This window comes from Cuculus canorus, chromosome 7 (genome assembly GCF_017976375.1).
Source record: "Cuculus canorus isolate bCucCan1 chromosome 7, bCucCan1.pri, whole genome shotgun sequence".
In the NCBI taxonomy this organism is placed as follows: Eukaryota; Metazoa; Chordata; class Aves; order Cuculiformes; family Cuculidae; genus Cuculus; species Cuculus canorus.
The window spans coordinates 30,786,130-30,803,508 of record NC_071407.1 but is presented as its reverse complement, the minus strand read 5'-3'; the positions used below and the strand labels follow the sequence as shown (position 1 = coordinate 30,803,508).

At 38.1% G+C, this 17,379-nt stretch overlaps 1 protein-coding gene across 2 annotated transcripts in view; it reads right to left on the bottom strand.

The window, feature by feature from the left end:
• The window catches only part of DOCK1 (dedicator of cytokinesis 1), a 321,093-nt gene that overhangs the window by 217,933 nt on the left and 85,781 nt on the right, over positions 1-17,379 (bottom strand). For both annotated transcript variants that reach the window (XM_054072202.1, XM_054072203.1), the window contains exons 24-26: positions 14,823-14,893; positions 13,446-13,552; positions 1,864-1,991 (exon numbers count right to left, since the gene is read on the bottom strand). In XM_054072202.1, the coding sequence (XP_053928177.1) occupies positions 1,864-1,991; positions 13,446-13,552; positions 14,823-14,893 (306 nt within the window). The remainder of the gene's footprint in view (positions 1-1,863; positions 1,992-13,445; positions 13,553-14,822; positions 14,894-17,379) is intronic.

The window sequence follows — 17,379 nt, the reverse complement described above, 5'->3', positions numbered from 1 at the left end:
AGTAGAAGCAATCTGCCACTATTTTTGAAAGACTTGAAAATGAATTATTTAGTGCAACCAGCTTTTACAAACAAGTTCAGACACCTCGTGCAGAATGATGGCTACAGGAACTAAAGCCAAACACACATGACAAGGAGAAACAGATGAGCTTTGCTTCCATCTTTTACTTTATAAACAGGCTTCTTCGTAGTTTTCGTTAGTCTGAAGGAGAAAAGCTCTGCGAGTTGGAAAGGGGAAACAGTTGTCTAGTCAACATTTGCAAGTGTTTTCCCAGATAATTATGTAAAATAAAGCAGCATCTTTGTGTCATCAAGAAAACATTCCAATAAACCATTTTCTTTCTTCCTCTTGGATCCATATAATAACCCACCTCTTATCATTGGATTAAGTTTAACTACCAAAGGTAGATTGGCATATATGAAAAAAGCATCTGCATATTTGAAGAACGATCCATCATCAGTACGAATATACACAGCTATTGCTCCAACATAGATTTTTCTTCCTGCTGCTGACAGATCTATCTTTGGGATAAAGTTTACATCTTCAGGGAAGGATGAATGTATCTCAGTACCATGCCCCTCTCAGCCCTTCAGCAATCCCCGCTTTCCCGCCTACAAGTTTTTTCTAAGGCTCTCCTCCTCTCTGCATTCCCAGCACTTGTGCTGCTCCTTCCCATTTCACATTTTATTTTAGATCCCTCCTCGCTCACAGTGTTTCCTTCTTTTCCCTGTCCTTCTCTATCCCCACACTGGCAAATCGGTACCTATTTTACACAGCCCCGTCATGGCAGAGCTGCAAGGGAGCTGCTACCAGGGAAACAAATGCAGCCAACAAAGAGCGATGGGAAGCAGTTGCGCTGTCAAAAAAAGAAATTCCTTTTTTAAAATAACCCACTCTCTGAAGCAGTCACACAGAACTACCTTAAAAAAAAAAGAAACAAAGATGAGAATGAACCCAAAAAAACATAGTCAAATAAGAAGCTAGATGCAATGTGAATAGCTGATCCCTCAGGTCCTTTCCAACTAAATTAGTGTATGATTCTGCATAGGACTGAAGGTTCAGGCAGCAGCCTCGTCAGCCCAAACTTCTTTAGGAGAGCATCGAATCATTACAGCTCTCTGGCAAAGCACTAATATTTGCATATTTGTGTGAAGTCAAGAAAAGACAAAAAAGGGACTATTATGCAAGCTACACATCTGCATACCAGCCCAGGGCACTGCACAGGTTCTCATGCGCAACCATCTCATACATTTACATTCTGAATGGATAAGACAACTACACTAGTTATTATATTCATGCAGATGCTGCTACTTTCCAATTCAGGTTATCCCTTACTAAGGTGGAGAATTCTATTAGCTTACTTTAAATGGCACTTCAAAGAGCAAACCAAATTTGCGGTGTTGGAAAAAGTACCTGTTCATAAATATATATATATATATATGTCTGTATATACATACATACATACCACTTCAGGCTGGCCTAGCAGGCCAGTATCAATATAACTCAAATGTGCATCTCCCAGATGCTCATGGAAAAAAGCAAAACACAAAACAAACATTTTCCACCCGGCACAGGCTAGACACCACGTAAGAAGAAGTCTGAACTCCTAAGAATATCTATTTACTCACTATCTAACCAATGTCTGGAAAAGCATTATTGGATAACAGTGCTGTACTGGATATGCCTCAGAAACTTCCTGAGCTGTCAACACACGCTCTTCACTGGTTATTTAAAAAGATCACTTAAAAGGGGATGGAAGAGGGAGGAAGAAAAAAGAATCTAAGCCATCAGGAGTTACCTGCTTATTTCATTCTACTAAGATCCATTTAAGCGCTAATCATCACAGAACTGTAAGATACTAACCACATCTTTCTTGTAAAGCACTTCCAGGATGTTACTCAGCAACTGGCAACAAGCCTCCAAATCTTCTTGTCTTTCCAAGTGATATTTCAGTTGATCTGTCATTGTTGGCAGCAAGATTTCCCTGCAGTCTGCAGACAAAACATAAGGTTACATACACAGCTTCAAAAAACTTCACAGCACCGCCTAAATAGCCAATCTGCTTCAGTGCTTCCATAGAATGAAAAACATCGGAAAAAGAAGATAGCTTCCAGATTTCCAGTCATCCACTTTTCATACCTTGAAAAAGTTATCAAAACTTGAAAGACTTGAAAAAGTTACAAAGTAAATGAAAACAAAGTCATTAGGTTAAGAAAATTAGGACAAGCACTACCCACTCTCTGCAAGCAGAGTACTTGAGAGGTCTCCTCAAAGTGAGCTGCTTCTGCTTACAAACACCGACCAGTTGGACTTATCCAGTGCCATCATAAAACATTACATACTCATATAGATTCCCACTTGCTCAACTGGTTGAGTGTTGGCAAGGAATATTAAATGTCCTTTACCGTACCTGCACTGGGTACCAACATGGTAGTATAGCCTAATTGTACAAATATGATTCAGAGATGCATGATGCTACTCCAATTAGTGTTCAGCTGCATGATATGGTCTTTTACAGCTCGAACAACGCTGCTGAAATACTTTATGCCAGTATTCAGATGTAGGTCCTGCAAATCCTGTACAAGGCAAGTATAGGACTTGCAGAGAGAGATAGAGAAGATGAGGAAAACAGACATGAAGCTAAATAATTGAGCTCAACATTTTGGTGAAGTCAAGACTGTAAGGATAATAAGACAAAGATTGATACTGCAAAAACTACCAGCAGGTAACAGTGGGGCACTGCTCTAACGAGCCTAATAAATGCGTAACCTGCAAATTGTCTTGCACAGAGGGAATGCAGGGACCCAGGACTCACACTTAACCCCGAACCATGCTCTTTTTCCTTTAGGTGAGACGGCACAGCCAGAAATACCTGACTTCTGTGCAGTGGCAGCAGCTGCTACCAACCACAGCATGAGACTAGAAGCACACACGCTTTATCCTCCAAAGCGGGAAAGAGTGACATTAAAATCCTTTAGCGTCCTCCATCCCCAACTCCCAAATAAACACATGCCCAAAGGAGGGGAACTGGTTGTTCTTGTTTATCAGAGCCTGACTTAGTCAAGAAGAAATAATGAGGATTAAATCACAGCATATATAGTATCAGCATAGAACTAAAACATATTTTCGGTGTGAGGCAAAGGAGAACAGGAAGGGGCAAGGAGGAACTAAGAGCATTTCAGTATTTTTCCACCTCCTATAAATAATATTGTAGAACAGGAAGAGAACAAAACCATGAGACTTTTCCGGCTCTTTTATTCTATTAGACACCAGTTCACAAGTCCCTTTTCCTACCGATCTGCCCAACTATCTTCTGTACACATGCAATATGGTGTAAGCTTCACTTTGCCCAAAGGAAGGAGTATCTCTAAACTAAAAGAGCTGGATTACAAAGCTGGCAGGCAGCTTTTTCTCAGAGAAGTCATACAGATAAGACAGGAAGCAGCATAGTTATGCATGTATATGCATGTGAACCAAGTATCTTGATAAACAAAAGGTACATTAAGAAATTTTTATTTTCCTGACACATACACATACACTGCCACATCAGTCACTTCAAAAAGATGTCCTTGTACTATAAAATCCACGTGGACGACAATCTCTGAAAACACAACTGAAGAATTCACTTTGTCAAATGCTGCATCGGCTGTTGGACCCAGAGAGCTCTAATTATACAGAGCCTGGGAAAATATGGATGAAGCTCTTGACAGCTACATAAAAGATATAACAGAGTGACATTTTTTTAGTGATATTACCCAAATTGTTTGGACTTGATGGCATATGAATGACTCACAAGAGGAGGCTTTATGGCAGTTCTACAGACAACTATATCATTGCTTAGAGATTATTTTCACACAAAAGCTGAGGTCCCTGAAATATTCAGAAATGCTCACGAGCACTCAATTAAGTCTTTAAGAGAATTTTAAATAGTTCTAGACTATGGGCATCACCATCTTGGCATCAAGAGCATGAGATCGCAGCAGGAGGCACAAGACTAAAAAATGAAAAGCAGAGACTAATCTCAATTAAGAGGGGATGACCCTCATACTGCAACGTGAAAGAACTTATTTAGGGTTATGCCTAACATATTCCTGAGAAGCCAAGAGATCAGTAGCTTGAAGTAAAGCTTTCAACATTAGGAAGCTGCCTCTTGGCAGCTGCTGGGTGCTACTCAGCAGCAGAAGCTCCATCTGCAACCAAACATTCCTTTTATTGATACACATTTGGTCTCTGTCCTTTTGCAGTGGATGTAACTGGCAGTCAGGCTATGCAGAAGTTACAGAATAAACAAAACAGTGCCAAGAGACTACTGCAAATACCAGTAGCTCTAAGGATGACAAAGATGATCACTGGGAGATGGTGACCCTGGTTTTGATTCACCAGAATTCAGTACCTTCACTCGCTTCACCTTTTGCTAAAGAGGCATCCAAGAGAGAACGTGCAGTTCCACCCTCAACCCTTCCTTATGATTCCCATCAATATTCAGGAGATGCTGTGCCCTGGGGTGGCAAGGTGTCAGTGCTGTAGAAGGTACCACTGTAACAGAGCACCCAAAATGCTCATTGCATGAACCGCACACCAACGTCAACTTCAAAAACCCTCCACAGTGCAAACCAAGAATCTGCTGACAGTCTGCTGGTTGCAAGCATGGATGAACAAGGCAGTACCACCAGAGCTAAAATATGCACTGCAGATAGAAAAAACTGACAGTTAGGAGGCAAAGGAGTTCCAAGGATGACATTAATACATACCTATGGTGTTGTGTTTTGGCTTGCAGTGGGAAAAATGACACAGGCACTATAAACTCAGAACCAAGGTGAAAATTACTCTCACTTGACAGGTCAACAGTAATAAAGTATGGGCTCAAGATCAGGAAATGAGATGGATGAAACAATGGTGGACTTGATAAGGAAACAGTCTCTGCCCCAAGTCTGCCAGAAGCCTTCAACCAGTGCCATGAAGTCCAACTTAAACTGTGGCTGCTTCAGGACTCCCAGGTCATCAGTAACTTCCATCTCGAATAGAGCAAGAAAGAATTGAAAGGAGGAGTATGCCCCCAAAACTCACCCCTACAGCAAGATACACAGCGCTAAGGCTAGAAACCTGCTTTCAGAGATTACACAACTGGGAAAAAGAGAAGTTACTGACGTAAAAAGCAATCAAGAAAAACCACGTTATAATGCAGACTTGAGAGCACTCCATCTCAACAAGATGCTAGAGAGGAACTGCAACAGCGGCATCCTCACTCTGCCTTGCAAGCTTACACATGGAGGATGAGAAATAATAGCATATAAGCACACGCAACTTCTAGTGGTTCGAGAGAAATGTTCTTCAGTCTCGAGTGGCTCACGTAAGTAAATGTTCACTGGGAACGCACAAGCAGGTTCTCATTCAAAGAAAGTGCTTTGAAGAGCTAGTTTCTTCAATGCAGAGTTTTTCTGCTTAATTGTTTCTTGGTCATTTAGGCTCCGGCTTTATATAGCTCAAAGGAGAAAAATCACAGTGCATTTGTTCAAATTTTTGCTTCAAGAAACAGACGTTAGACCTTGCCATGTATTTACATGAGGAAATGCACCTAACTGTGACTTCATCACATCCCCTCATATTCATTTTCATTAGGCAGCAGAGAATAGGATAACAAAAGATCCAAATCTAATAACAGAGAAACATCTTCATCATAAGTTCCCATTAATTCTTCATAACTGTATTATCTTAAATCTATACAGATATTAGAAGTGAGAGGAGCTGGTGACCTCTGTGAAAAAAAAAAAAATGCTAAACAGAATTGTCCACATCAAAACAGCTTATTTACCAGGATGCTCACCAAATGATCTAAAGCACAAAAACACAATAATGACATCTCCAAACCACCCTAATACAGTAGACAATGCTATCTGTGCATTTAAAGTAATAGTTCAGTGTCACATATTTCAAATACATAACCTTAGCTAAAAAAAACCCACAGCACCTTCTGAACAGGGGAAAAAAAAAAATGAGTGAAGATCCAGCCATTATGTAATGCAGTCTTTCCTGGTACTGACTCGTCATGTATTTTGTATAATCACCATTTTACCTCTGTTTTAAACTTCTGTCTCTGAACTGCTCCATCCCTTGACTACTCACTCCTTCCTTGCTCACGTATGCAGGCTGTTCTTAAACCACAAGGAACATCAGACAGATGCAGGTCAAAATTAACTACTAATCTTCCATATAAATTTCAACTCACTGAACAGCTCAGCTCGGTCTGTTCGTCCTAGAAATGTGTTGAGAGAGCAGCCTTGTACCTCCGCATCTGCGAAACCTCAGTGTATGCTGCTACCTTAGGCTTTTACTAACTTGGAAAGAAAAGAACAGATTAAGAAAAACCCACAAAACCATGGTGTAGCACACTCTTTTCACCAAATGCAGGGGTAAGAAAAACCCTGACTCCCCATCACTAAGCCCTCCAGCAAAGACATATGAAACGTGCCTTTGCAAAGCCTGTGAGGTGAATCAATATTTAATAACTTACAAAGGCCTCTAATTAGAGGTTTGAAAATGTTTCGTGTCCCCATTAAGCCCCACTAGTGGAGAATGGTCAAAGATCAATTTAATATCTGCAAGTATGCAGAAGGCGAAAATTGCAGCTAAGTCACCTTTGAGTTTGACTGTCTAGGGTATATTCTAATCAATAGGGAAGGTATTCAAGTTGAATTTCTGAGAAAGGAGAAACTAATTGATTTGTCATACTACTTCATTTGGAATTACACAACCTAAACAAAAGACTAAGTTCCCTCGGGTAGACTTGACAACTCTCCTCAGTTACCACCGTACGGGCTGTCTGCCTTCCTCAACAACAGCTTGTGAACATCTGTTGTTTGGTTTGTAGCTGTTGCAGGTTTTAGAACACGGGAGGATAAAACAAAGCATCAAGGTGCATTGAGTACTTGATAAAAAGATCCAAATCCTTCCCAGGTTTCTAAAAACAAACAAAAAAGCCCATAAACAAATAACAAAACACCCAAACACCAGCACGTCAGAGAACCATTCAAGCACCACCACCGTGAAATCCTTCTAAGATGACTTGGCCCTCAAATTACCAATGGAATTTTTACGCTAAGGGAGAAACAATGATATAGAGGAATAAAATATTGCAAATGGGAAAAACAAAAGCTATGCCTAAAATCAAAAGAGTACTTCATGGGAATCAGCTTCCGGCAAGCAATAAAATCGTATTTACATACAGGATGATTTTTACATACTTTTCCTTTCTCTTGCAGCTTTTAAAGGCCTATTTGTCAGAAGCCATGAAGTACTCTCTTGATTTTAGGCACGGTTTATTCAGTAAAACTTCCCTAGCCTTGCTGCCTCGGCTCTTGTTAAGCTAGCGCAGCACACGGCTGGTCCTCACTGCGGCAACAGCACACAGTGCTGCTGGAACGGGTGTGGGCGCTGCCCCACAGCTTCTTCACTTTAAAGTTGCTTCCAGTAGACCCCCCTCCAGTAGGCCAATTACTTTGTCCCACTGGTTTCTGTTCACACAACAGAACCTACCTTCACTTTAAAATGAAGCAGAAACAGCTACTGAAACAATTCCACTCTTTTAAGGTTTTCCAGATATCTCCATTAAACTAAAAGAGCTCCAAGGTACCAAAATGCAAAGATAGAACCCACCAATTCACACCCACACAAATATATATATATATATATAAAAACAAATCTCATACTACGATAGCATGTTTTATGAGGCGATAAGAATTTAAGGGCATCCTATGCTATAAACTACTTTGAAAAAGACTAAGATGATCAACTGTATTTTGACTACTTAGAAGTACATAAGAGGAAATGTTAACCTTCATCAGCGCACCTGCCACAAACATTTCCCAGTCTTGATTAATGGGCAACCTTGATAAATCTATAGGCTATAACATTAGTCTCCCGCTGAAAAGCAAGCTCTGAAGATCACTCAAGAGTATGATGCTCAATGATTACAGACAACAATAATTCGACATCTGTTCTCTAACGCACAAGTCCAACCCACAATGATTAATGTCACAGGAGTGTGCAGTGAGAATAAAATATTAATCTTTATAAAAGGATGCTCAAGAGGCATTATCAACTTATGAGCATCCAAGCAAAGACTTCAAATGAAACACTGACACAGGAGCAATGCTGAAGCTAAATACATGCAATAAATTTTTGTCAATTTAAAAAAACCTCATTTGGAGGGACACTGACAAATGCATTTCTTCATTTTATGGTTCATTTAGTTAACGTGGCCAAAAAAGTAAAAGCTACGCTCAGTAACCTTGCTTCCACTACACAGCATGGAGACAAAGATTATCATTTTAGTCATAATTAAAGAATAAAAACGCTTAAAAATGCTACATGCGGTCTACTACCATTTAATAGACTAACAATTGCTTAATGGCGAAATCACTAGATTTCCTAACTATTGAGGAATACTGCAGCTACACAGCTCACTTGGTAATTAGCTGGAAGTCATTTGTAAAAGAAAGCAACAGAGAAAACAAACAGCTCTATGGGACAAAACAAATCAGATAAAATGCTATTTACGTAAAAACAAAATTGAGGTTTGCAAGGACAAGACATTTCATGTAAGTACCAACCATAAGCATATACACATCTAGAACTGAAAACAGGCATTAGCTCATAAAAACCCGATACACACTAATTTATAAATTCATACTTTTATTTGAACATAGAGAAAAGTTAAGACAGAATTGTTTCAGGTGCTAATCTAAAGAAAGGTTTCCTTTGTATTGAGGTTTGAGGTGGGCATTCTTTGCATGGGAGAGAGACACAAAAGGATGAGGAGATGCAGGGGCTGGTCTCAATCAGAAGTGTGCTGCTTTACAGAGACAAAAAAGACTGCGTGCAATATAACAGATCTATGTAAGCCATCACAGTAGGGATAATGTTTGACTTATTTACACAAGCATTTACTTCTGTATGGTCATATATAGTTATATTTACATTATTATTATATATTAATATTTATCTTATGTTTATAAATGTTTATATTCCATTAAAATTATTTATGTTTATAAATATTACATATCGATAGCATATATAAGAACATATTGAGGTACATATCTCCTCATCGAGCAAGATGTACACATATTTAGCTAAACTAGTATATATTCAAGTCTCTAAACCTAATAACTTGGGGAATCAGGATGTTAACCACTGACAATTTTAAATGTTTTACACTGCATGCAATCCAGCCAGCACCAGTGAACACCAGGGTGTTCACAGACTCTACCAAAGAAGCATTCACCCCCTATGCAAAAGGCTTCTACTGAATATTTTTTTTCCTCTACAAAAATCAGGGAATGGGACAGTCTCAAACAAACTCCTCCAAAGAACAGACTGCCAACCTCCCCTGCCATTATCACTATCTGGGCGATATATACACATAAAAATGAGATAAACCATCCAAAAGCTGTATGGGAGAGCATGGCAGTTCAGCTCTTGAAAAACTCCCAAAGGGTATGCTCTTCAATCACTGCTGCAATTTAGCCTTTGGAAATAATTACATCAAACACTTTAGAGAACAACTGCAGCAGCCATGACCATGCTTCCATGCTCAAGAAAAATAAGATGCAACTCATGCTCTTCCAGGAGAAAATTTGCCTTTATTTTGCCAAAGCCATAACAGACTGATACAAACATGGAGGGGAAAAATGGCATATTGCCTAAGACATACAAAACAGGCCTTGAACTCGACGAATACAATCCCTGGAAATGAGCAGAATGTCCTTACGTTTGCTGCCAATCAACAGGAAAATCTGTTCTTCTTGGGGGTATTTGAATATTTATTGTTTCAAGGACAGAAACTAGAAGCGTGAAGATCTGATACAGAGTTAGTCTCTACAGAGAGACGATTTCTACCTGTCGGCCTCTGTAAATAATCACAAGCTTGGAAAAATATGCTCCTTGAAGTCACCTAGCTGCTATTCTCCTATCAAATCCATACACATACACACACTCTCTCTCTCTTGCTGCCTAAAATTGTTTTGACTGACTAACTACGCACTGATTTTTGGTTTTCCCTTTGGTATAAGAGCTCAGTTATGAACCACTGTTAGGATGCAAGCACCAAGACATAAAGAGAGTACAGAATTTTCCTGCCAGGGCTGAAGAAAGCTTACTAAAATAAGTACAAGTTTTGCAAAAGAGAAAAAATATTTTGAATTTCAGGAAGAAACACATAAAAAGCACACATGACTAGAAAAGAAGTAAACAAATTTTACAACTGTACCTAACACCCTTTTTTAAAGGTATGAAAAGACACAATATCTTCTCATCCAGGGTCCCAAACTCTTCAGGTTTTGTGAAGATCACTGAACCATCCCCCAGTTAACATAATTCTTCCAGCACAAAGCTTTAGTAAACTATTTCACACACTCACTCCGCTCATCCCAAAATCCTTCAAGCTTCACAAATTCATATATTTTGCATTTTAGTTCCTCGGGAAACACAAATAAATCTTCATTGACCTCTCAAAGCACAGAACTAGAGCATTTCTCTCCAACAGAAATACACTTGACAAAATGCTGTTTGATTTTTCCATAGATTTTACAGCTTTCCATCAACTCCACAATCCTGTACCACATATTGCTCTTAGAAAAGAAAATCTCATTTCTGCAATACGATACAGGATTAGTTGGATACTTACATGAAAGTATTGTCTATCAGTTAAAAAATATTGAATCAACAAGGAGGACGAGAGGCAGTCGAACTATGTTTTAGTAATAAGAACTCAAACCCACAAAGCAAGGGGGAGGAAAAAAACAAAACCTAAACTTAAAAAAGGCTGTTGGCTAGGGGTTTAACTTATTTTCAAACAAAGTTTATTATTTATGAGAGGTTCCCAGCACAACTGGTTCTCCATAAGCTTTACAGAGAATTATCAGTTGCCAGAGAAGCTTTTAAGATAACATTTTGTTTATCGACAAAAAAACGTGCCTATATGTCACATGTATCCATATGGAAAGGAGGGCAGCGCAGAGGTGTGTATGCTAATAAAGCCCATGGAAAATGGCACAGCCACATCACTGCCGCACCAAGCTCTGTGCATCCTCATCAGCATCAGGATCCATCCATTCGTGCACAGCACTGCTCCAGTACAGCTGTGCTGCAGAGGGGTGTAATGAGGGTCCCGTGCAGCGAGACTGCATCACACACAAACGCTCCGCTTCGCAGTGTGAGCGGCATACGTGCCTTGAATCTCCATGGTCACTCAAGAGAAACACATTAGATTCAAGACATTCTCAACAGCAAGTGACATGAAAACCCCTGGTTAAGAGCCTTCTGATAAGATCCAAAACCCATTAAGTAACACTACTCTGTCAACAAAACTGGTCTGAGTTCAGATTAATGACCCTGCTATTAAAACAGACACATTTAAATTTCTCTGGAGCTCGATAATGTTGGACGATACTATTCATTGTAACCTAAACAGCTGAATTTGAGAATTAGGTTTAAAAATAAACCAGCCACACACAGTTTTCTCCTTACACATCTGGAAATGAAATTGGCTGAGTAAGAGAATTCAAAGTTTAATATATAAATACATAATGTGTCCCAATAGCCTTCCTTAGAAGTACTTTTTATAGTCATAATTTCTTGTTTTATCTGTGCTATCTCGAATTCCTCCTATTCAAGACAGTGAAGTATAATACCTTTTATTACTGACTGCTGCCCCAAAGAGCTCGCAGCCTAAAAGCAGCCAGAAGAAGGAAAAATTACTATGCGGACAGTGAGCTGAGAATGAATGAAAGAATTAACATTGACCTGTGTATCTAAAAGAGCGAACATTAAAATGGTCTCAGAGAAACTAGCATCATTTTACCCAAGCCCCAACAGCAGCAACTCGACCTGAATTCCTTCTTTTTATTCTTGCAAACCCTGCAATCCAGAATACAGTCATTTGATGTGGCTCATAAGGGCTGAAATTTTCAAAAGCAAAGATCAAACTGAACTGTATTCAAGCTTGCTGGTGCAGTATGTGGTGACACGGCTGGTAGACTGTTTTTCAGATATTCATTATTGCTTCATCACCATCCATAACTGCAGGTAGTAAATTTACAACCAGTGTTAGGCCTGGTTGCTCAGCTGTGACTTAACTGCACTGAGAGCTTTTTATAGTAAAGTCCTATCTCTTTCTTGAAAGATTCAGGGTCTCCAGCTTCTCTATCATCCAGTTTTAATTCTCATTACTTTTATTTTTTTACCCAAAGTTTGAACTTTAAAACTTGTATGTAACACGTATCATGTAAACCCAACAATTTTACAGGTACTTGTTATAAATCTTAAATTTGGAGAATAACCTTACCACAAATTTAGCCTAAGTAAAAAGCGCCATCAAAACGTAAAGCTTGTTCTTTGAACATGACTATTCATTGCTTCTTGCGCAAAACCAGACAGAAAACTTCAAGTGGAAAGAAGTGGAAACAGCAATAGTACTTAATTCTACAGATGTCAGTAACAAATCCACACAATATCCCATCTTCCAGCAATGCCACTGAACTGCACCAGGCACAAACGCACACAGTTTTGGGAAAATAAGGAGCACAACAGATTGTAACATAGATTGCATTGGCTTTATATTTGTTGCTAACTGAATAGGTTACTAGGTCCAACAAAAGTTATATAGCTGTAGTTAGATATGTGATCTGGTATAAGACCTGCCAGTACGAACTCAATCCATCAAGAACTTTTTGAAATGGGAACCAGAAAAGTCAGGTTTATCAGCACTTTGCATCACGTGGTCCCAGAATTTTTATCTGACAGAAGAACTCTTTCAAATTTCCTTTATCACTGAACCATTGCCTATTTGCTCCCTCCTTAACTTCTGACAGCACATAAGCACTTAGTTTAGGTTAGTTTAAGGTGCAGTCATCTAGAAGAATAATAAAATGTTTCACCTTAAATCAGGAAATCTGTAAGGCAATTGCTTGAACTTACCTTTCAATGGCCCACTAATGTAAAAGACAAAATAAGAAAGCAAGGATGAACAGCACACTCTGAAGGGTTTATGTGTTGTTTCACTTCAGCTAGAGGACAGCTTAAAGGGAGAGAAAGGACATCAAAAACTTCCATTTTCTCCATAGAATTTCACTGAGCGCAAAAGCCGAATAGTTTTTGATAAAACATACCATAATCAAAGTTAGAGCACATGCCAACAACACTGGATGCCGAGTGCCCTTTTAAATTAAAAATTACAAGTTTTTGCTTTCACTTCTTCATGATCTATAACCTGCAGTAAGTGTCAATTAGCATTTCCTCACTTATTTTAAATCATCTTGTCCTTCTAACGGAACAACCTTAATTGGTTACAACCTCCACCACACTCAGCAGCAAGGACAAACCTTGCACTAGCAGAGGTCTGGACACAATGAATAATGCGACAGCTTAATGGTTACAAAGGTCCTGCTTACCATGCTGCGTGAAGAGGTCACTATGAACTATTTCAATCAGGCAGTATAGTTTCTGGATTGTGAGACGGCTCATGGGAACGTTGAGGATGAATTCGGTAAAGAGTTTGCTGCATACAAAGAGATGAATTAAAATATGTTAACATCTCTCAAAAAAAACAAATATCCAATAGCACAGAAGAAAATAACCACATATTTCTGGACAAGCAAACTCATTCTTTTTTCCAGACATAAAAGAATTAATTTCAGAGAAATAGAAATTGGTTTTAATATGCCTGTCTATGCTTTTTTGCGTCTTTTCTTTTGCCTCTTCCTTTTATCTCAGTTTTAAACCTGTCTCCCCTATTTAACGGTTTAGTTTTCAAATTTCAGTTATCTGTGTGTGCTCTGGTTTTCCTACTAAGTTTCACTTCCAAGTATTAGTCAATGTCACTTTAAATACTCTTAAGCGGCAGAAAAACTGTAGTACTTAGGGTAAAACAGGCCAAATTCGGGGATTTTTCATTTGGTGTATTTTCCCAGTACTTTTGCTACCATACATCAAAATTATGATTCAGTCCAGAAACTTGACAAAGATGCACTCCCTGGGCCCACAGGAAGCCTAAGCATACGTGTAGGTAAGTGTACAGCTCAGGCAAGCAGAATCTAAATGCTGCATTCCTCAGACCACTGGAATGATAAACTAAAGATTATGCTCACCTATTTCACTCCTACTTTATCTTTCCTTTCCCCATTTTGACATAACAGAACACAGAATGAAAACAAACAAAACATATATATATAAAAGGGTTTGTGTAATCAAATTAGATAAAAAAGGGTTTTTTTCAACTTAAATGCCTTTTAACAGCACTGTGGAAGAGAAACTCTATTCTTCTTCAGTTAAAAGTTCCCCTGAAATAACAGCTTTTATGTAGTTTGTCTATTGTTTTTTTTGTTCTAAAACATCTTCCTATCACCCTTTCATTCTACTAACAACATTCCTGTGTTTATGAGCTACTGAAATGTTAATCCAGCAGTAGGGATCACTGAACCAAAACAATTATTATTTACACTAAATTAACACTCGAAAGAATGAAGCATCAGGTATACAGCTAAAGAGTTTTGCTGTCAATTGCCCAATTGATCATTCTTGCCATCTAATTACATGACTGTATGGTTGTGAAGACATTTGTCAAACCTTGATGCCATACAAGTTACTTTAAAAACAGGCTGTAAAATAGCCCTACAAATATTTGCAAGGGGAAACAAGAAAACAGTTTAATAAAAACAAAGAGATAAACATCTCAGGTGCTCATACTTCATTGCCTCTGAAAATATACATGTATTTATATAGGTCTGCAAAATAAAGTTCACACTACACATTTCATTAACTCTACTCACCTAAGTTCTTTTGGATCAAATACTAATTTCACATCGTTGACAATAGCTGGCAAGTATTTAAGTGCTGCCCCCTAAAAGAAGAAAAACAATAAATAAATAAGACTGAAATTCATATGTCTTTAAAGGCGATGCAAAGACTGCAAGAAGAGAATCACACAATAGGTTGCTTTGGCTTAATTATGCTCTGTGGCTACAGCTGAGCCCACGCTACGTGCTTGCTCTTAGCACATTATTTTTGGGGGCAAGTTACTTAAACCGAAACTCAATGAAAATAAAGGTTTTAGATTTAACAGATTTAAAAGAATAAAGAGCCATGAAAGACAAGTAATCTGGGAAAAGTGACAACTTGCATCAAAATTAGGCATTTATAAGCTCCTTCCAAGATGTTATAGAAATCTTTTGGTATATCGGTATACAGCACATAACTATGTTATGTTCCTCTAACTACTTTTTCAAAATCATCTGTAGAGCAGGAGAAGCAACTTTTCCTACTCCTCCTCAGCCATGCTGCAGTTGGTTGGGTTTAATTTTCCCTGCACTACTTAAAAACAAAACTAAAATGCACAATCATCATTTTTCCCCAGCAGCAAATCCTTGCTAGCCACTAATGAAACTTCCAAAACTCCTTGAGGTTGTAGTTGTCACTCCAATTCACAATACATAAGGATCCAGAAGATACAAACAGATGTTTAATGTTTTAACTATTCATAGGTATTTTAATTAATTTTGTCTTTCCATTTCTTGGTACTAAGTTGTAGTTCTTTATTCGTACCTAGAGCAAACATTCTCTTACAGGCATCAAGAGCAAAAATCCAAGCAATTAAAAATTACTGCCCAGCAATTTAAGGCAATCATGCCAGAACACAGTTGGGTTAGACAACAGTAAATGGACTTCTAACACTACAGATAAAAAATCACTTAGTCTACACAAACTGAAATTTCAATGAGATAAAGTCGAGAAGGTTGGTTGGTCATTTGCAAATGGATTTAAATGCACTATTCCAAATAATAAATGAAAAAATCTTCTACTTAAGAAATCCCACAGCCAAAGCCTTTGGCTTTAATCTTAACCTTATTAGCACATAAGACAAGCATTCTTTTCACTGAGTTTCCTTAGGTTCTTGCTTCCACTGAGCACCAGACTAGAAAGGAACAACAGTAATTCAAACATACACAACATCAGCTTGCTTTGCTTACCTTAGCATTTTTTTGATAATATCAAACAGTTAGATCACAGATGGGGATTTTGCCTCAAAACACAAAGCGTTTCTGTTTGTGGGTTTAATGCTTTGCATCTGCAGTTTCCATCAGTGGGAGCACTACGTGTTCCCCATCTTTTTCAGTTAGAAGAAAGGCGACCCTTATACTTATCTTTTTTTAGCAACTCTTTTCTAGTCTGAAGTCTATGATGTGACAAGTCATGATACTACAAAACTCCACCATCAGAGGAATTAAAGAGATGAAAAAATTCTATTTAGCAGTAGTTGTTAATAGTAGGAAAAGCCACAGCGAGAAAGACTTGAGGAGCACTGCCTCGTAGGTACATAAAGAACATTGTCTACTTTCAAACAATCATACTTTGCTCCCACAACCTTAGTCATTCCAATTCAAATTCCATCGTTTTTGAAAGCATGAGGTCAATTGTTTGATTACAGTCACAAGGGACATCTCATTCTAAATTGTTAAGCAAAAAAAGTAGGGGAAAAATGTTTAGAAACCACTATCAATCAAATAGTTTGTCTTTCCAGCTAAAAATACAAGTACCGTTAATGATTAATATCTACTATTTCAGAGCAAAGTTCAGGTATATTATACAGTATAATTATTTTAATTAAATCATTTGCATATCTTTAGATAAGATTAGCAGAGGAATCAGCGATACAAAATATGCCTTTTCTTGAATAATGTATGAAGCAATTATTAATTTACATATTTCTCAATAAAAATTCAGATTAAAGTGATTTTGGTTAGATCGTTTAAGAAAGCATATACCCATGACCAAAACCGTACCCCAAAGCACAAATTCAGGCAACTCTTCTCTAGATTACAAAGCACCATTGGATTTGTTTGGAATTTTATGAGTTTTGCTGTTCCAGCATGTAAACAAGGGGCTGCAAGCAAGCGCTCAATACAGCCCTGGCAATGTTACCCATACTGGAGGAAAACACTAGGCTATGGCAGCTGAAGAGGTTAAAATATTACATTATTAAAACCTAAATGCACACCACACTCACCTTCCCATCATATATTCTTCTGCAAGGTTAATACATACATATCTTTTTCACTGAATATTCATTATTATAGAAATATTGCCAACACAGAGAACAGAACATAAGAGGGTGAGACAGTTATAGCACATAATTCTGCTCTCAAACACAGTCTATCAACTAGAACTGAGTAAATATCCAACATTTGCCACCTATATTTGCTCAAATAAAGGAAAAAAAGTATATTTTCACAGCATTGATACTATTTGGTGTTTGCTATTCATTAAAAATAAGCTGTAAACATTTCACCTGATGAAGCAATCATAGAAACAGCACAAAAGTGTGGTGTG